Source organism: Tupaia chinensis, unplaced genomic scaffold, assembly GCF_000334495.1.
Source record: "Tupaia chinensis unplaced genomic scaffold, TupChi_1.0 Scaffold000061_1, whole genome shotgun sequence".
NCBI lineage: Eukaryota > Metazoa > Chordata > Mammalia > Scandentia > Tupaiidae > Tupaia > Tupaia belangeri.
The window spans coordinates 1,289,453-1,310,693 of record NW_006159519.1 but is presented as its reverse complement, the minus strand read 5'-3'; the positions used below and the strand labels follow the sequence as shown (position 1 = coordinate 1,310,693).

Sequence of the window (21,241 nt, the reverse complement as noted above, 5' to 3'; positions counted from 1 at the left end):
GGACTACAAGAGTCATTTGGTTTGATTTCTTGCAAATAGCTGCCCTGCACCCCTACCCCACCCCCAGCCCAGTGGCTCTTTTGCTCCTGAGAGTCAGATTCACAGCAGGCCTGGAGCATAATCCTGGGGCTGGAAAATCAAAGTGTGACTCCTCCTTCCTTCTGTGTTCCAGAAATCTTCATAGCATTTGCAGGTGACAGGCACTGCAGATGAGTGGGGACACAGGGACGGAAGAAACAGCCCTCACCCAGGAGCTCATCGGTAAGGCACACAGGCAGGTGAGCAGCGGGTGGCTGAGGGCGTGTGGGAGACAGCAGCACCCGGACTGGGGCAGGAGGAAGGGACAGACGAGGCCTGGCACCTGGGGCCCTTTTGTGACATGCTGGCTTCTCTCTGAGCACCTCTGGAGGTCTGTGGTTGCTAATGGCACGCATCAGAGGTTTAATGGGGAATCATCGGGAAATGTTCAAATTGGACTAAATTGATGTCATTATGTCAAACTCCTCCACGCCCTCTGTTCCTAGCTGGGTAACTCTGCTTCCCCCCACTCCCCAGCCCCGGCCCCTCCTGTCGTTCAATCCCTAACGTGACACCTGCCCGTTCCGAGATGTGCTGTTCACGAGGGGTTCACGTTGATGAGGCCCTCTGGGAGGTGGGGGGATGAACCAGGTCACCGGTAAGAAGGGCAAAAGAAGAAAGCATGGAGATGAAATGGAACAAGACTGAACCCCCGTCCTGGGGGCCCGCTATGCTCAGCAGGCCTCGGACACCCTCAGAGGACCCTCGGACTGGGCGCTTGGGACGTAGCCATTGGTCTTCAGCTCCAGGTCCCAAATGGAAAGGCAGTAGAGGAGCATCGTGTCCGTGTCCGAGGAACCTTCCTGTCGCTTACGTAACGGGGGCTGGGAACGGTGCGGCTCCTTCAGCAGCTCTCCAGCCACGAGGGAAAGGGCAGAGAACAGGCAGGAGTTGTCTGGCACCGTCCTTCGTGGTCGCCCTGCATCTCTGGGCGAGAGAGCGAATTAATAAGTCAGGAGTTAGGACCCAGAGGTGCGTGGTGGACGTACAGGATCTGACAGCTGGTGGAGATCGATGAAGTGCACTTTAAGAAACATCGCACTGAAGCGAGATGGTTCGAGACTATTTCCTCCCACTCCGGGTGTTCCGTTTCCCCAAGGGTTCCACTTGGAACTGCGTTTTCCTTTCCACACTCCTCTTTTCAATGGAAACTCTGTGCTGTTGAGAGGGAAGAAATCGTCCTTCTGAAACGGGCACGATGAAGCTTCCAGATCTGATGCCGGTGCTTTTCGCCCTTGGCGTCTCTCCCTCAGGTAAGATTCCGTGAAATCAATGGACCCTGGCAGTAGAATTTCTTAAGCAAAGGAGGCAAAACTGTGGGGTGGATGATGTTAAAGGGCCAGCTGTCATACACGGAAATCTTTAGGATAGTCCTTAAGGTGTGGCTGGAATGAGTAGTTTTATGAACTCTCTATATTGCTAAAGAAATCATATCTATGGATTCCACCACGTTGATGGTTTGCCATTTATTGCATTACTCCTTTTGAATAATTACGAGTGTGGTAGGAGGATATAAAAGCAAGAAAAAGGTTATTAAATGAACTGTCACTCACAGAGTTCTTCAAACGTCTGGCACAGAAATGTACGGTGCCAACCTTTTTCTGTCGTATTTACTCATAATTATTGTGCATAATAGAAGATATTTAATTTTGCACACTATCCCCTATACACTTACACGAACACTTTAATAAACTTGCGTGCACTTAGTATGAGTGTCACAACTAAACAAAGATATGTACCAAGTGCCTGTGAATGCGTGTGCGTGTGTTTTGTGTGACTATTAACCAGCTGAAAATAGAAGACTTATTGGTAAGAAAGAGGATGATTGAAAGGAAAGAGAGAGAGAGAGAGAAAGAGAAAATACTGAAAAGTTTAGAAGACAGTGCTCGTCGGCACTGACCCGTTTTCTGGTTTGGGGACCATTTCTCCTGTGATGGAACTTAAGAGCAGAACGCTTTTCCCATCAGCCTGAACCCCTGTGAGGCCGGGAGCTATGTGGTGAGGAAGGTGCCTTCCATTAGCGGTTTGGATCGTCTTTCTCAGGGTAATTTTGCAGCATCCCATTATCGCAGTTTTCACGTGGAGAACTGAGGCATGAGATCAAGAAGCCCATGTCCAGAAATAAAGTGACGTTGGAACATTTCTGCACCTGAAAAAACAGCCTTTCTTTATTCTGGGGACTCTGAATCAGTCGTGCTAACAGAGCACTGACCCCCTTTCAAGTATCGCGAAACTTGGTCCCTAAAAGTCTTCCATGTACTTTGCCAACCATACAAATCAGAAGTCACTTCTGTGTGTTCTAGCAATCAGCACCCACGTGGCTGTTGTTTTCCTGTCTGCATTCTTTAGGGTATTCTATTTACTATGAAGGAATCAATTCTTATCATTCTTTGCCCAGGGGAATGGTCTCACTGGTTGGCCCGGGCATTAAGCACAAACCTTCGTCCCACTCTGCACAGTCCCGTGTGCACCATGACTGGCTAAGACAACAGGAGCTGGCAGAGAAGCCGTGACCTGGCCTCCACTGTGTAGACCGCCAGTTCAGAAGTGTATCCTGAACTGTCTGCATCTCTTGCAGATCTAAAAGAAACCCAACGTAATAAATCTTACATCTGCAAATATTTCGAGACCCATAGAAGTCTGCTTACATTTTTAGATCTGTGCCACCTTTTAAGCTCTCTAACCTTATTACTCATTGTAAAGAAAGTAATTCTCTTTTTAATCACACAAAACGTTTTTCAAATGACAAGGGGCAGCCCTTTCATTCTGTATTTCTGGCTTGGCAGAAAGCATCATTGCGTACGGCCACGCGACTTCGCTTAGGCTGCTAATTCACGTTTGTGTGTTTGTTCTGCTCCCAGAAAACAAAGTCTGTGTCTTATTTCTCTTTCCTTCACTTTTTCTACATAATGTTATGAGCTTAATGTTGCTCAGTAAAGATTTATTAAGCAGTTGGGATCTGCAGATGGTGGAATGGTTATGTCGCTGGACTCCCATGTAGTCGACTATGGTTCAAGTCTTGGATCCAGTGGCTTAAAACATGCCAAGCGCATGTGCATGTGTGCCCAAGATCCCCAGAGGAGACCTGAGGAGAAGGGATTGTGTCCGACAAGAAGAAACATGGTCAAAATGAAGAGGCCAAAAGGGCAAGTCTTCCTTAAAGGAGATGTCTGTGCACGGTGTTACTGAGTGCTCCACTCTGGGGTAGAGCCCTCCCCTCCGCACAGGGAGCGAGCCCCCTCAGTCCTGACAGCCTTACCCCCTTCCCCTCGGAGTTCTGTCCTTGCAATAAACAGTAGCTACCAGGGAGGGACTGCATTCAATTGATGAAACCCTGGCTCTTTTCTGCATCAGCACCGGGAATAACTGGCATTCCAGGCCACACTTTGTGATTGTTTCATGGACACAAAGACCCCGAATGCACTGGACATGTGGACCGCTGGGGACCTTCCTGATCATCCACTCCCCGGTTCTCCTGGAGAGGGCGAATGCCTCACTCAGAATCACACAGGCTGAATCAGGACCGGAGCCCCCACCCCTGAGTCCGAGGCCAGCGCCTCTGGATGTTCAATAAGCAGGTGCCGGGTCCTTGTCCTGAAGTGGCGAGTCCGGCAAAGGCTGCAGCATTCCAAGCCAAGAGCCCTGTGCCCTCCGGGGGCCCTTCTGAAGCTGAGGAGCCCCCCAGTGCTGGGCACAGACCAGGGAACCGTGTCCTGGCTCCCCTCCGTCTCCCAGCCCAGCCTGCCTGCCTGCTCTCTTCTCCCTCTGCCTGCACAGTTGCCTGTCGGACCTCAGGGAAACTTTTTTGACACAGAAAAACAAGACTGATGAGGGAGAGGCAAGCAAAGGAGAATACAGGGACTCGGGGAGCAACAAGTCCTATTCTTGGGGCCAGCAAGTGGCATGGTGGATATGGCACAGGATCCCATATGGCCACTGGCGTGGTTGAGCCCAGACCCAGGGGGACCGTGCCGGGTGTGTGTGTGTGCGTGTTCAAAATCCCTAGAGAAGAATGAAGAAGAAATTGCAGCGTGGCTATCCTTCCTAGGGGGTGATTTTTCACTTTCCCTCTCTCTGTTTCTGTCCAGTCAGTGCATGGAGAATGGCAAAAAATCTTAGACAAACAAACAAAAAACACCCCTTCTAACCAAAAGAAGTAGTAAAAAATCTAAAGGCAGTAAAGACCCTCTGCGTATGTGTGCTAGACTCGTGTGTGTGTGTGTGTGTGTGTGTGTGTGTGTGTGTGTGCAATGCAGGACTTGGAGGAAGCTATGTGGAGAGCCTTGGCCAGCTCCGCAGCAGGAAGGCGCCCTCCTGTAGAGCACTGGGTGCCCCCGCCCCAGGAGAGTGAGCCCAGAGTGGCGCCCACCAAGGAGGTCCTGACCAGCACACGTGTGCCAGGCGCCAGGAGGTGAGCCAGGCCCAAAGACACTCTCACAATGCTACCTATCACCCCAACACCAAACCGATGTGATTAATTTCTTTACACGAAATTTTTATTGCGTAATTTCTGACTTAGATATTGTTGTATTGGGTCGTGGGCAAAGTCATGATGCATTAATGTGTCATGTTTTTAAAGCATGTATGTGTATCAAGGGTATAAGCGTGTTCGCCATCTCCCATTTAACATTATGTTACGTCATGTGCATGAGACGTTCGCCCCACGGCGTCGAAGGGCTCAGTCATCAGCGACGTTCTCTGCTGCGGTCCGGCTCCGTCCCTGCTCCCCCTGCGTCCATGCGCTCTGTGTCTTCCCACCAAGTTCTCCCATCTTCTGACTCCAGTCCAGCTTCTGCAATAGTATCGACCGTTTCTCTCCTTTTCTTTTTTAAAGAATTATTATTTCATGGTGTGTTTTATATTTGTTATTATTATTATTATTATTATTATTATTATATTTTTAATTTGACCAGAAGGAGAAAGAAAGGGAAAGTAAGAATGCAATTCCCCCAGGCCCAGGACTCGAACACAGTCGACCATGTGGGAGTCCAATGCCTTAGCCACCACGCTACCTGCCGGCCTCCAGCCATTTCTCTATTTTCATACTGTCAAGTCCGTTAGCTTCCACTAAGAAGTGGGCTGTGTTAAGGGGGACATCCAGTATTTGGCTTTCATCGCCTGATTTATTCCACTCAGCACTAAAGCAGACTAGGTTCAACTCTGACGTTACGCTGGCCTGGCCTGAGAGCATCATTCTTCCAGGCGGCGGTTGGCTAACGACAAAACAACCAAAACAGCAATAAGGACGAGTCCACACTTGTGGAGGTGAAAGGCTGAAACCGTTGTATGTGCTGCAGAAAAGACTACGGTGGAGACAACAGTCGTTTACACTCCTCTCCCCCGAGCCCTCCCACAGTTACGGGCTGATGGGAAGATCGCTGACTTGGCAGTCGGAAGGTCGCACCTGCTGCTCATGTGTGTGGTCACCCAGGAGAAGTCATTCCCTGGGTCATTCTCAGTACCCTGGCGTCCACCTGACAGACAAGGGTCAAGGTGACCTGGGAGGTCTTTTCCATAATCCTAGACTCCATCAGCTCGCTTTTCCTTCCTCTTTAATTGATGCAGAAATTGAGAAATACTAGGTTCCCAGAGATGCGCCTGCAGGAGGGCCACTCCTCTTCCAAGAGCACTTTCCTAGACCAGCCCCGTAGGCTGGTGACTGAGGAAGCTGGATCTCACATGGCTGATCACGTGGTTCAAATCCCAACCCTGGGAGCTGGAGAGACATTCTGGCCGCATGTGTGTGTGCCCCAAATCGCAGCAGGATAGAGAAGTGGAGGAGAAGGGATTTGGCATGACTACATCCCATGGGGAGGGGGCTTTTTCCTCCCTCTTTCTCTTTCTCTGTTGAGGACATGTGCCCTCTGACTGATTTTTTTTAAATGAGCAGGTTTTGGGCTTGTCGATGGATCTCTGAGATGTGTCTTAGAACACTGGTCTTACCTAATTAATTTAAAATTTAAGTCAATTGGCAAAAATGTGACCTGTGTGTAACTTCTCAGGAACTCCTTTAATCCTGAAAGCAAGGACCACTCGTCCTGGAAATTCTGAGGTCTGTGACGTGACATCCTCAGGAACAGCGAGCCCCTCCGCCGTCTTCTCCCGTGGCTTAGAAAGCACCTGTTACGGCCTCTGGTTCATTTGTTCATCCACTTGTTTATTCATCAGACATCATCAAATATTTATCAAGGCCCTGATCACGAAGAATCAGCCATGAGAAGCATTTGCCCTCCGCATAATGTTCTGTTTTATGGGAAGAATAAACCACGGACGTTCCAGGTCTGTCTTCTAGTCTGCTACAATAACGGTGATGACTTCAGGTTTTATTCTGGAAAAGTTCAGAAAATGTGAAGATATTGGGCAGGAAGCTTTCAATCATGTCTTTTTCTCTTTTCTTTCTTTGTGGGGAGGTTATTTATTACTGATTCACTCTCCTGGCTTGTTATGGGCCTGTTCGGGCTTTCTATATCCTCCTGGCTCAATCTTGGTAGATTATACGTGTCCCGGAATTTGTCCATCTCATCCAGGTTGTCTTGTTTCTTGGCATGTAGTTGTGCATAGTGTCCTCTAAGGATGTTCTGTATTTCTACTTTGTCTGTTGTTGTATTTCCTGCTTCACTGCAGATTTACTTCACCTGGTTCCTTTCTCTCTTCTTCATAACAAGTCTCGCTAGTGGTGCATCGATTTTGTTTATCTTTTCAAAGAACCAGCTTTTACTTTCATTTATTTTCTGTATAGTTCACTTATTTTCTATTTCATTTATTTCTGCTCGTATCTTTATTATTGCCTTTCTCCTGGAGTTTTATTTTATCTTTTTGCTGTTGCTTTTCCAATTCTGTGAGGCATGATGTTAGGTGATCCATTTGCCTTCTCTCCGTCTTCCTCGTACGTGCACTAATTGCTATGAACTTCTCTCTTGTGACTGCTTTAGCAGCGTCCCAAAGATTATGGAAACTCATGTCCTCATTGTCATTGGCTTCCATGAATCTTTTGATTTCAGTCTTTATTTCTTCAGTAGTTGTGGAGTCGTTCAGGAGTAGGTTATTTAGTTTCCGTGTATTTGAGTATTTTTGAGCATTTCTCTTGAAATTAAACTCAAGTTTAATTCCATCATGGTCAGAGAAGATGCTGGATATAGTTTCTATGCCTCTGAATCTGGAGAGGCTTGCTTCGTGCCCTATGATGTGGTCAATCTTCAAAAAGGTTCCATGTGGGGGTGAGAAAAAGTGTATCTCGTGGTTTTTGGATGGAAAGTTCTATAGATGTCTGTTAAGTCCATTTGATTTATGGTATCATTTAGATCCTTTATCTCTTTATCTATTTTTTTGTCTAGATGATCTGTCCAGAGGGGTGTGTGTGCCCAAGATCCTGAGAGGAGAATGGAGGAGAAGGAATTGCGGCATGGCCATCCCCCCTGGAGGATGATTTCTCACTTCTGTCTCTCTGTCTCTCTCTGTCTTTCTGGCGAGCGCATGCGCCCTTTAGCAAAAACCTCTCCCCCCCACACACACAAAAAAAAGAATAGAGGCTTGTTTAGCATGATTTTAGAGACCCCTGAGGCTCTCCTCCCCGGTGGAGATCTCTGCAGAGTCCTGAGGCAGCTTAGGGCATCCGTGGTGAGAGCGTGTCTGTCTATGTCCCTGTGTCTCTCTTAGTCCCTCTCCCTATAAGCCCAGCAGGATTCCATCATGAGGTGTCCCCCTCAACGACTTCAACCCAATCACCTTAAAAGACCCCACCCCGCAATGTCATAGCCAGAAGAAGCGTTCACTCTTTACACCATCACCATAGAAACCAAAACTTAAACCATGGACCGGCGGACACATTTAAACTACAGTGGGCCCTGTTTCTAAATAGCGTCACTCTGGGGGTCAGGGCTTCCACACACTGAGGACAGACACTCAGACCATAACAGTCAGCACGGGTTATGTTTTCCATTCAGATGGAAAGCTCATCTTCCTTTTGACTTTTTAAGTGATTACTTTTATTAAGTTTCTTTCACGAGCGAGCGTGTGCACAAGAGAGACTGGCCCCCTCCCCACCCAGCCCTGCAGCGTGTCGGGTGCCTGTGTGCCTGGCGTGTTTCAGATCAACTCTGGATCCGAGCTGTGTCCACCCACGTGCTATCACCCCTGCAGCTCAGTACGCTACCGGCCGCGACAAAGCAGGGAGACTCTCCGCTAACGCTGGTGACGGGGTCGAGACCTAGAGAGAACCCCACATAGCGGAACTGCTCGACACCAGGATCCAAATGCCCACAGCGGGCGTGGCTGTGGGGTGGCAAATGCTGGATGTCAGGTCAGAGCATGTTTTCACCTCCCGACACGCAGCTCTGTCTCCCTTCAAAACCACTGCTCAGTTTTCCTTCCAGGAGAAGGCTGTCTAAAAGCACAGTCCCTGCTCTTCTTCAGGAACCTCCTCACCTGTCCAGAATTCTCATGACTCGTGTGTACGTGTGGGCACGTGAGCGTGAACTTGTGCATGTGAGCTGGTTCAGACCTGATCCAGCTGTTTTCAGCCTCCCCGGTGTCGTGATCGCTGTGAGAAGGTGTCCTAAGGGACCTGAGCTGGGACACAGGGACTCTGCAGGACGCTCCTCACGGGGCAGTCTCAGGGCCGTTCGGGGGAGCCAGCACGGCCAGGGCTGCGTTCACACCGTGGAGCCGAGGCTGTCGTGCTTTTCTAAGTCAGAGACTGCCTGCCTCACCGAGACAGCTGGCAGTGGGCAGCCCAGGGCTCTCGGAGACCCAGGTCCCATCTGTCCTTCTGCCCCGCCAGCCCATGGGTATAGCATTCGTCCAGCTGGTAGGATGCTTGGGTGGGCAAGCCTCTAGGCATTGCGTTTCAGCTGCGGGAGGAAGGAGGGGGCATGTGCCGAATTGAGGCCACTCTCCTTAGCAGTCTTCCCTGTAGACTCATGTAGGGCTTCCACTCCCATCCCAATCTCCCACACGTGTCATCGGCCCTCCTTAGCTGTCAGAGAGCCCGGGACCTGACTTGTTTCAGTTGGCACCTGGCAACCCTGATTAGATTTGAAATCTGTTAACAAGGGAGAAGGGGGAATGGCTGTTGGGCAGGAAACCTGCAGTGTCTGCCACAGGGCTGCTGTGGCCGCATGTGCCCCCGGAGCTCACGTGCTGGAAACTTGACCCCCAGTGCGGCCGTGTTTGGTGGCGGGGCCTGGTGGGAGGTGTGTGTGTGTGTGGTTGGGGGGAGGTCTGCCCTCACCAGTGGATTAATGCTGTTATTGCAGGCCTGCGTTCAGTCATGGAAATGCGTTCCTTTTAAAAGGACAAGGCCAGCCCCCTCTTGTCTCTCTTGCTCTCTCTTTGCCCTTCCTTTTGGAAAGAGATAGCAAGAAGGCCCTCGCTTATGCTGACACCTCAGTCTGGACTTCCCAGGCTCCAGAACCATACATCAATACATTTCTGTTCATTATAAATTACCCAGCCTATGCTATTCTGTTATCATAGTATAGAGCTAAGACAGGTACCTTTCAGACCACGTTCTTTACCTTGAAGGAGGAGGCTGAGAAAGAAGACAGCTGGGTTTTTGCTGCTTTTCTTCCTAATCAATTCATCTTTGACACAGATTCTCCACATACCACTCCACAAAGCAAAAACCAAGCAGCGACATAGCCATTAGGCCAGCCGCTGGTCCCAATGTTATTTCTGAATTTTGAAACCTCTTCTTTTTAAACATCTTCTATGCACTAAACAACTAGTAGATATCCAAAGGTTTTTCAACACTCTCCCCAAATGTATTCTCTAAAGTCACTGGGAACTTTTTCCAAAGAAATTCTAGAGACATTTAACTACGCCAAAACGCTTTACCTGTGTGTGGTCTAAGGGGCTGCTTGCCAAGAAAAATCCATCCTCTGAATAAGTGAACCCAAAGAGATTACTGTTCCGTGGAAGCAGGCCAGCTTAGGGTCTACCAAGACTGCAGCCATCTTGAAATTTAGAAAGGCCTCTAAATGAGAACCATCTGACCAAGTGCTGAGTCATAGGGGCAGACGAGAACCCAGGAGTACTTGAAGGAATCTGGAGAAAGACTCAGGAGAAAGCGTCTGACGGAGATTGATTATGGCGAGGCGTGGCTGGCAGGTGCTTCTATCTTGCGCCTACCTCCACGGAGAACTCGAGCTTTTTGAGACAGTGTGATGGGACTTGCTGCCTGTGTCCCTGTCACCAGTTACGGAAACAAGCTCCCTTCTCCAGCCTCTGCTCTTGTCTCACTGGCCTTGAGAAGCAGCAGCTGGATGTGCTTGGCCGGGAACACCAGGGCCCAGGGTCTACCCGTGAGGAGGACAGTCTGAGTTCCTGGGGCTGGCTCACCTCGTGGGGCGGACAGACAATAAGCAAATATGGGATGGGATTAGGTGCTCTGGTGGAAGGTCAAATACCGTGAGGGGATGGAGAGTGGGAAGTACTTTTAGAAGGGTAACCTAGAGGGACCAGCAGTTAGCATAATGGCTGTGTCGCTGGACTCCCACGTAATCAACCGCGGTTCACGTCCCGGACCCAGTGGCTTAAAACTCATGCCGGGTGCGTGTGCGTGCGTGCCCAAGATCCTGAGAGGAGAATGGAGGAGAAGGGATTGTGGCATGGCCATCCCCCCGGGGGGTGATTTCTCACTTTCTGTCTCTCTATTTCTCTCTGTCTGTCTGGCAAGTGCACACGCCCTATAGCAAAAACCTCTCCAAAAAAACCAGAAGGGTAACCTCGAATGGCCTCTTCAAGGAGGTTAACCTTGGAGCCGAGAGTGGACAAAGGAAGGGTAGTTGTGAGCTCGCTAGTGGGCAAGCCTTCCCTGGGCAGAAGCATGCGGAACATTCTGGAAGGGTGGGTAGACCTGAGGGGCTGGGAGGAGGGCAGGGGCATGATGGCGGGATATGTTGGGCATGGGAGTCCAGGGCAAGGCTGGGGACGTTCCTTCTAAGTCTGATGAAAAGCCATTCTCGAGGGCCTAGCCTGGGAGCTGACAGAATCCTCTTCTGTCTTTTGTTTAACTGAAGGCATGTGCACTCACCAGCAAGTAGAGAAAGTTCCCCTCAGGGAGGTACAGCCACACCACAGTCCTTCCTCCTCCGTTTCTCCTTCCCATCAGGACTTCAGGCGTGCATGCAAGTTCCCCTCAGGGAGGTACAGCCACACCACACTCCTTCCTCCTCCGTTTCTCCTTCGCATCAGGACTTCAGGCGTGCACGCACACACACGCGTGAACGCACACACAAGCACACAACACTCACACTCGATGTGGTTTTCTTCAAGCTGCAGGAGCCGGGATTTGAACATTGGCCAGCCGTGTGAGATCCAGCTCCTAATGCACAAGGTTTGACCGCTGTGCTACAAGGCCAGCTTTCTTCAGTTCTTAAAGTCTCACTCTAGAGGCCAGCAGGTGGCGCAGTGGTCGAGGTGCTGGGCTCCCACGTGGCCAGTTGCCGTTTGAGTCCCAGACCCGGAGACCTGGAGACGAGAATCGCGCTCGGTGCGTGTGCGTGCGTGCCCAAAATCCCAGGAGGAGAATGGAGGAGAGGGATTGCAGGATGGCCATCCCTGTGGTGTGATTTCTCGCTTTCCTGTTCACTGCCTCTGTCTCTCTCCTGTCTGGCGAGCCTCTGTGACCTAAGGCAAAAAATGAACAAATAGAAACTCACTCTTGCTGCAGTGTGGAAATGGACTATGGAAAGGGCACAGGCGGAAGCAACCAGGAAGCAGCGTGGGAATCCCGGAGTGCTCCTGGAGGTGGTGATTAGGGTGGCACCTGGAGACAGGGGGCGCGGCGAGCACGGGATGTATGTGTTGGGATGTACGTGAGGGACATTAAGACCACATTCTAGGATTCTGCCTGAGCAGTTAAACACCCCTTCCGCAGAGGGCTCCGGGGAATGCAGCCGGCTTCCTCCTTACGTTGCCAGGGAGGTTTCAGGCCCTTTCGGATGGCGCCGGGCAGCCGGGCTGATCTGAGTGCAGCTCTGGTTACACACAGCGGGGCACCCAAGTTCCAGGCTGGTTGGAAGGTGGCAGGTGCCTCTTCCTGCCCCTCGGAGGCACTTGGGTATGCTTTCCTGGGGTAAGGGACGAGAGGGGAGGACACAGCCGCCTGTCTTATCCGGGCGCTGTCCCCTCAGGAGCTGTCTGCGGGCACCTGCAGCTGCGTCTCTTGTCTCTCTCGGTGAAGTGTGTGCCGGGGAAGGGGCTACTATTTTGCTTTTCTTCCTACTAACAATCTTTGAATGCTATCGGGTAAACTTGAGGGTACGCCTCGCCTGTGACCTTCACCTGTCGGGGTGTCTGCGTGGGAAGGAAAGGTAAAGCCTGCCGTGGGAGAGGGAGGGCAGGACGTGCTGAGACGCTAGGAGCAGAGCTTGCCCTGGTGTGAAGCGGGAGAACTTGGCGGGGAGAGGTGACACTTCTCTGCACGCCTTCCTGAGCCCCTCCTCAACCCGAGGGTGTCGCCAGGCGCTCCCACACGAGGGGGCTGAGGCCAAGGAAGGCCCTCCTAAGGGAGAGGGCATTGGAAGGGCGAGGAAGAGGGCCAGGACCACAGGGCGGGTGCGTGGGTGCCAGCCGAATGGGCAGGGATCGCCCCACAGATGCCCTTCCCCTTCATTCAGCACACACGGCCAGCACCACAGAGACCCGGCACTGTTCTGGGCCCTGGGGAAGCACGATCAGATTCGAGGCATTCTGTCAAAACGACCTCCGCAATAGCGATGTTAGGGTGGCCGTGGTCGCCGGCTGTGAGACAATCCCCAAACTCAGAGGGAACGCGGAAGAGGAGAAAGCACCCTCTCTGACAGCGAAGAGGGGCTAGGTGCGAGACTTGCCTCGGCCCAGAAGGGTGGGGGCCGGGGGCATCCATGGGACTCAGGGAGAGGAGGGTTAGGGAGTAATTAGGGGGTCCCGGGACAGGACATCCACGGCTGTTTCCTTGTCATCCCTGGGTGGCGTACCTGGCTGCTGTGGCCTGCCGTGTTCTGCCCTCAGCTTCGGTGCCAGCAGGTGAACGTCCCAACTTCATGTCTGAAGGCACGAGCTTAGAAAACACAAGGCCAGCCACCCGTGGAGAGGTCGAGAAAGGACCAGCGAACTTGGAGAGACAGGGAGGAGGAGGGAATGTCTGAAGCACCAGTGAAAATACGCAAGGCCGGCCAGACACCGAGCTACGGCTTCTCACCCGAGGTGCTTGGGAACACCTAACCCTTCCCATCTGCACCTGTCGCCATGGGGCTCTGGGGAAGATAGGCAATGACGGAATACAACAAACGGGGGTAAGAGATGTGAAGGAGGGACCAGCAGATGGCGTAATGGTTATGTCGCTGGACTCCCACGTAGTCAAATATGGATGGAGTCCTGGACCCAGCGACTTCAAACTCATGCCAGGCGCGTGTGCGGGCATATCCAAAATCCAGAGAGGAGAAGGGGTTGTGGCGTGGCCATCCCCTCTGGGGGGTGATTTCTCACCTTCTGACTCTCTCTGTCTCTCCAGTGAGTACATGTGCCCTATAGCAAAAATCTCTCAAAAAATAAAAGAAGAGAGAAGTGAGGGGAAACAGGAGCAGGGATGAGAACGGCGGTGGGCAGACCCGGCTCTCAGCCCGTTGAAGAAGCAGGGAGAACCTGCAGATGAGGCTCTGGGGTCAAGGTGTTGGTGGAAAATCCTGTGATCAAATGAAGATCTGGGGGAAGTGCGGGTTCTGGGGTTCGCTGTGTGCAGTTGGAGGGAGGTGGGGTGAGCAGGGACCAGGAGAGAAAGGCCCGTGGACCCCAGAGCTGCCTTTGCTGGAGGGGGGTTTAGAACCTGCGGCAGCAAGGGTGTGAGCGCAGAGCCCGTCTGAATGGCTCTCGCAATGACTCAGACTCCCTTGTGATTCCTACAGCCACCGCGGGATCCAGTTCCATCGCTGAAAATGAAGACGCCCTTCTCAGACATCTCTTCCAAGGCTACCAGAAGTGGGTCCGCCCGGTCCTCAATTCCAACGACACCATAAAAGTCCATTTCGGGCTGAAAATATCCCAGCTCGTAGACGTGGTGAGTAATCCTCGCCACTGAGCTAAAAAGAACTCGCATTTCTTCGGCGGTGTATGCCTAAGACATTTTTTCCTTCCTTGGGTCTGGCATTTCCATTTTAAAAATAATTTACGGTGAGAGTAAATCTATCCCCCAAAGCCAGTGAAGTGACCCATGGAAAGGAGAAGTCATCACGGAGTGAATTCCCACTGCCACCCTGTTAGTGCGAGGGTGGATGTGGCTGCTAGGCCTCGGCCCTGTGGGGTTTGCTGGGTACGAGGGCAGGCTGAGCCCAGGGCTGAGTCTGTGGATTCCCGACCTCCCCCGGGCTGTGCCCTGAGCTGGCAGGGCCCTTCAGGGAGGATGACGACGACAGCGCCCAGAGCCAGAGCTGTCCCCGCACTCCCTGGGCGACCCTGTGCCTTTCCTAAACTCTCCCATACCTTAGCACCCTGCAGATCTTCCTGTTCTAAGTGTGTCATGAAGGAATTGGTGAACTTTAACTCCCCAAGTACAGCGTGATTGTCCTGCTGTGGGGCAGGACACAGTCCTCCCTAGAGGCTCCAGTTCCCCTCCTCACTCGTGCACACACACCTACCCCAGCTAGCCCGATACACCGGGATTCCTTCTAGAAAATCAAGCAAGCCATGGTCCAAGGTAGCTAATATTCCTTCTAGTTTATATCCTCTAAGTGTCTTCTGGTTTATGTCATTTTACATAAATAGCTCCATAATAAACTTAATTATTATTTTTTATTTTAAACAAAATATGCATATTATTTTAGGCTTACACGCCATTTGACTGTTCTTAAGTAAAAAATCCTTTGCTCCTTCAATACCTCAAAAGTGGGACTCAGACAGGATTTTCTGACAAAAAGAAAAAGTGCAACTTCCTCTCCTGTCCATTTATGGTATGTTTTTAATTGTCATTTGTCAGGATGAAAAGAATCAGCTGATGACAACGAATGTGTGGCTTAAGCAGGTAAGTCTCTATCCGAGCGCTGTATCTGCCACGTAGTCTTTTACATTCCTTTCTATTTTAAAAAGGCTCCCATTGGGACAAAAATTCTTTTAGCAATCATATCATGCTCCTTGAGGAGCTATTTGGAAGTGCTTGGGAGGCTCGATTTTCCTTTTCTTTTGTGAGTGCTGGAGAGCAGACCCTGGAGGCTGTACTTGGCTCGTGTCAGTGTCACTGGGGCTGGGAGCAAGGCTGCTCCAGGGGGCAGGGAGAGGAGACGCCAGCAATGAGGCCACACCTGGCTCCGCCACAGACTCCAGATTCCAGCAGCGTCCCCCTCTGGGGGCTCTGCACCTGGATAAGCACACCAATGACGTGAGGTTCTCCCTGCTCCCCCAGCCCTCCATGGGAAGCTTCCCTGCAATGTCTCCCATTGCCCCTTAAAAGAACTGGGCTCCAAACCAGGACTAGCAGAAGGCTGCCTCCCCAGCTCCAGAGTACAGCGAAGCCCAGAACAGAGCAGCCACCCTGTTTTCCTGATATAACTAAAAATGCACTAAAAATGGTTTTCAGCTTTCTTCTTAGAAGATGGCTTCTAGCTTGGCTGTAGCCTGTTTTCTAAAACCAGAAGAGTCTGCTCAGAGAAGCTTGTTCTAGGGCCACCTGAAAAGGGTCGCCTTTCACAGCTCGAAATGCATCTGGTGTGTGAAGGGAGCATATTGACACCTGCTTGATAGTAGGTGGATTGACTGCTTTTTTGTTGTTATTGTTTTGTTAGCAATGATAGTACCTGTTTTTTTCTCGTGTATTTACTTCTTCCATGAGTGAGAGACAGAGCGAGTGGGGAGACAGAGAGACAGGCACCCCAACAGGGTCCTCACACCTCAGTCCACCCCACCCCAAATTATGGGCAAGCACGTGCACACCTGGCATGTATACAGAGGCCTCAGGATACGAACCCAGGACCTTCCCACATGAGTCCAGTTGCATTACAGTTCTGCCACTGTCTAGTCCCATGGTACTTGGTTTTTAATGAATGCTCCAGTATTACCTAATGTGATTAAAGACCTTCCAGGCAGGGACACCTTAAGCGTCTCGCTGAATTTGAACTTTCTTATCCATAGTACTTTCTGTTTGTTTATGCTGACACGTAGTCGTCTACTTAGTTTTCACAGACGTTGTTCAGGTCTTCCTACTCACGGTTTATAAGGAGCCAGGCAGAGAAGAAACCATGAAGGGATTCTCTAAGCCTCATTTAGTGTCATCGAATTTCTCCCAGTTAAAAACTTTAATCAGAATTAGAACATTATTATAATTGTTATTACTCTCTGTTCCTTTGTTTCTTTAATTGGTAGGTAGCTTAGCGAGTTGGGATATGAATCCATGTATTATTTTACTTACAAATAAAAATATCCAGGACAGATTAACTAGTGGGGAATATATGCATATAAATACAAGTTAGAGATCAGCAGATGGCATAATGGTAATGGTTACATCACTGGACTCCCACCTAACTGATCGCAGTTCAAGTCCCAGACCTGGCAGCTTAAAACTCACGCTGGGTGAGTGTGCATGCATGCCCAAAACCTTGAGAGGAGAATGGAGAAGGGATTGTGGCGTAGCTATGGCCCTGGGGGTGATTTCTCACTCTCTCTATCTCTCTCTCTCCAGTGAGTGCACGCACCTTACAGCATGAATCTCAAAAAAAAAAAAATAAAAAAAAATAACCCTACGACTTCAACAAACGTATCTTCCTCTGTACCTGTCTCATACCTCAGTGATTTGTCCCACTTTTGTGCTTTAGAGTTTGATAAATTTAGAGGCACAAGGGGACTTCAAAACACACACAGAAAAATGGAATTAAAGTACACATTATGCCAGTGCAAAAAATTTTGAAACCCCTGCACAGTTTTCTCATCATTTGAATTTTCCATTAACTTTTTGAAGACCCCCCCTTCCCCATATTTTGAGTTGATAAAGACCCAAAAGAAGTCCTATATTTGAGTTTGCTGGGAAGAGAAGAACCTATGGTTTTCTCGTAAAATGTAAACAGGCTTAGAAAATTCATAAAAACAAACACAGCTGACCCCATGGCTTAGTGGTTAAGGGAAGCTGGATCCCATATGGCCAACCCTGGTTTGAGTCCTGGCAACTTGAAAAACATACTGGGCACCTGTATGTGCATGCCCCAAATCCCAACAGGATAGAGTAAGGGAGAAGAGACTGTGGCATGTCCAAGCCTCGTTGAGGGGGACTTTCTCTCTCTCTGGCAAACACATGCACCTTCTGGCAAGAAATAAATAAATAAAACAAAAATAAATCCTTCCTTCTTCACACACACACCTCCTTCCCCAACTGTTCCTTGAAATCAAAGCTCTTATTAACCTTTAGTATCACACAGTGGTCCAGGGAGCCGTGGCTTTGACACTGAGAAAGTAGACACTTGTCACTTCTCTTGCAATTTTAAAAATGAGTTATTTAAGTCAATCAGAGCAGGGCTGGATCTGAAGGGGCAGAAGCTACAGGCTGCACATTCTGTAGAATTGCTGAGGACAGTTAAAGCCACCTCTGTTTGTGCAGACTGAGTTTGGAGTAGCAAATGCTACAGTGCATATTAGTCAGTGCTATGCTATGGCACAATGTGGGGGCACACAGAGGTAAGTGTTATGGCATGGGTGCAAGCAGGGAAGTCTGCATGGAACAGGAGGCGTTTGAACTCTGCCATGATGTTAGTTTTTTAAGGTTTTTAACCTAAAGCTAAAAGGACAAAAGAAAAAGAGAAAAGGGAAGAGGTGAGGGAAAAGAAATGAAAAAAGGATGCCTAAAAAAATGTTCTCATTGGTGCTTTGCAGAGATCTCAGTTCTAGAGCAGTTATCGATGATCTTCAGCCCACCTGAGATGGAAGGAGTGCTATGCCCAGAGTGTCACGGGGACAATCTCATTTGATTCTCACAGCCACCTCTAAGTTAGATTCTGTTACCGTGTCTGCCTGCAGGTGCACTGAACAGGTGGTGAATTGAAGTGGCTGCTCTGAGGTCACACACAGTTAGTGGAGTCTAGTTTCGCCTCAGGCTGCAGGAGCTGGTGGCCGTGCCCTTCCCTCCTCCTAGTCCTCTCCCTGTGTCGTCTGTTTACTAGTCCTGACCTTCTCAGGCTGTGAGAGGCCAGCATCTTAGGGGATGGTGACATGACCATTCCCCAAGGTGGGTACTTTCTCAGGCTTTGATTCCTCAGCTTCTGAGACAGCTCAGGATGTTTGGTCTAGAAAGATATTTAGGAGAGGATGATGTTAGGATTCACCCCACCTTCCATTCATTCAGCAGAGCCTGCTAGGAGTCAGGCACTTGCTAGAGGAGGGTATATAAAGAGGAGGACCACAGAGCCCTGCCCGCCAAAAGAAGACACCGTGTCACATGAAAAGGAACCGCTGTGGGCCAGCAGGTGGAATGGAGATCAAGGCACCGGATGGCACCTGGCCTACTGTACAGGTCAAGTCCTGGGCCCGGTGGCTTGAAAATCATGCCGGGCACGTGCACATGTGTGCCTGAAATCCAAAGAAAAGACTGTAGAAGAAGGAATTTTGGCGTGACCACCTCCCCTTCATCCCCAGGGGTGATTTCTCAGTTTCCTCCTCTCTGGAAAGCACATGTGCCCTATAGCAAAAAATAAAAAAGCCATAGTAAAAAAAAACCACACACACACACACACACACACACACGTATATATACATGTGTGTGTGATACATGTGTGTGTGTATATGTATGTTTATATATATATATATATATATATATTAATTAGGTCCTAATATATAAAATACAAAATCCATAAGGTCCTGTAATGTACAAACAGGAAAAGGTGCCAGGGGTAATATCAGTGAAGTGCCCAAGGGGTTCCCTGGGTGACTCATCTGAAGGCTTCCCAGATGACTAATCTGGGTCTTACAGGACAAATAGTTCCACAAGCCAAAAACGTGCAGAAGTTGTGAACCCCTGAACAGTGTCCCCAATAACGTGACTTGTTTTTTTTTTTATCAGTGCTACTTTGTCCTCTATTGCCATTGTTCTCTGATATATTTAGAAATTCCTCTTCTATCCTCTTAACCAAAGACCTTTATAAAGCACAAATCCAGTGACATCCAGAGAAAATCTTTTAATGCATGGAGCTATTTTTATTATATTGATTTTATTTTGCAAACTCATTTCTCCCCGTCCTTTGTACTTCCAGAGAGTAATGAAAAGCCGGTACACCATGGACGTGTTATTAACACCGACTCCCCAAAACTAGTGAGGGAGTCCTTGGTGCCCTACCCTCAGGTTCCGCCCGCTGGCCTTCAAGGTCAGAAAAACCGCGTCATAAGCACCCTAAAGGAAGTGAGAAATGAAACCAGTCTTGTTCTAATGACACAAGCTTTGGACCCTTTGCCTAGATATTATCATATGAATAATCACCATGACAACAAATGCCCAATGTACTCAGTCAACGGGCACTTACTGAGAGCCCACCATGTGCTGGGTACCTGTAAGGGGCCGTGGTAAGCTCTGTAGAATTTAAACACCAATACCGCAAGAATTCTAAATGAGGGCCTATCCCCAAACCCAGGGGTGTGGAAGTTGAGGTGCTGGATCCCAATGGCTGACTCCCCTGGTTGGAGTCACATACCCAGCAGCTTAGAAAACATGCCAGGGGAACCAGCAGTTAGCGTAATGGCTATGTCGCTGGACTCCCACATAGTCGACCGCGGTTCACGTCCCGGACCCGGTGGCTTAAAACTCACGCCGGGCGCGCGTGCGTGCGTGCCCAAGATCCCAAGAGGAGAATGGAGGAGAAGGGATTGCGGTGTGGCCATCCCCCCTGGGGGGTGATTTCTCGCTTTCTATCTTTCTGTTTCTGTCTGTCTGTCTGGCGAGCGCACGCGCCCTATAGCGAAAAAACCTCTCCAAAAAAAAAAAGAAAAAAGGAAGGAAAGAAGGAAGGAAGGAAGGCAGGAAGGAAGGAAGGAAGGAAGAAAGAAAGAAAGAAAGAAAGAAAGAAAGAAAGAAAGAAAGAAAGAAGGAAAGAAAGAAAGAAAACACGCCAGGCATGTGTGTTTGCATGCCTGAACTCCCCAGAGGAGAATGGACGAGAAAGGACTGAGGTGTGGCCATCCCCCACAGGGGGGTGCTTCTCACTTTCTATCTCTCTTTGTCTTTCTCCAGCAAGCAGACATGCCCTATAGCAAAACTAAGAAAAATAAAAGAAAATGAAAAAAATAAATAGAAACTAAATGACCAGCATCTCTATATTTCTTTTTTCTCCCTCTCTCATGGAAGAAATAAATAAAATAAACTTAAATTAATTTTTAGAGGGACCAGCAGATGGCTTCATGGTGTGTCTTGGACTCCCACGTAATTGACCGTGGTTCAAGTCCTGGACCTGGTGACTTGAAACTCATGCCAGGCACATGTGCGTGCATACCCAAAATCCCGAGAGGAGAAAGGAGAAGAAGGGATGCAGTGTGGCCATCCTCCTGGGCGGTGATTTCTCACTTTCTCTCTCTCTATGTCTCTGGCAAGTGCACACACCGTATAGCAAAAAATCTCTTTAAAAAAATTATTTTTACAAAAAGAATACTAAGTGGCTGGGGCGACACGGTAGTCGCTAGGAAACGGTGTGCTCTCTTATCTGACGACCACCCCGACGAAATCTCCCAAATGTCTGCCAAGGCCAACATCTTAAACTGATAGTGTTTTCCCAACAGCTGATTTCTGTCTTAGATCAGCAAAAAGTTCAGCAAACATGTAGACTTCATTGCATAGATCTCTGGGACTGGTCTTTGAGCAGAAGTAAGAAACAGACCTGCTATGGAAGGTCTGCCCCGCTCCCCTTTTCCCCAGTCTATCACCTGCCACCTGCAGCGGCATTTTTGGGGCTTGTCTCTGACCTTTGCTCACCTTTCTACTGCCTCACTCTGCAGGCTCACATTGGTCAGTTTGGAATTCTTACTCGAGTAGACCCTGGGTAAGAACTGAGGAGGGTCCAAAGGCCTACCGTGGAAACGAGACAAGCCCCTCCACCTCTCTGGCCCTCGGTCTCCTCATTAGACAGAAGCAATGAGTAGCTCACAGTGTCACTGGGAGCCTATGTGAGATAGAGTGTAGGAATGTGACTACCTCAATATTTGTCACTTACTGCCACCTTTGCAAGCT

At 49.6% G+C, this 21,241-nt stretch overlaps 1 protein-coding gene across 1 annotated transcript in view; it reads left to right on the top strand.

The window, feature by feature from the left end:
• Positions 1–902: 902 nt before the first annotated feature.
• Positions 903–21,241, top strand: part of CHRNB3 (cholinergic receptor nicotinic beta 3 subunit) — a 33,164-nt gene continuing 12,825 nt past the window's right edge. Inside the window, exons 1-3 of the mRNA XM_006141645.2 lie at positions 903–1,331; positions 13,965–14,116; positions 15,032–15,076. Coding sequence (XP_006141707.1) covers positions 1,277–1,331; positions 13,965–14,116; positions 15,032–15,076 — 252 coding nt within the window. The 5' untranslated portion in view covers positions 903–1,276. The remainder of the gene's footprint in view (positions 1,332–13,964; positions 14,117–15,031; positions 15,077–21,241) is intronic.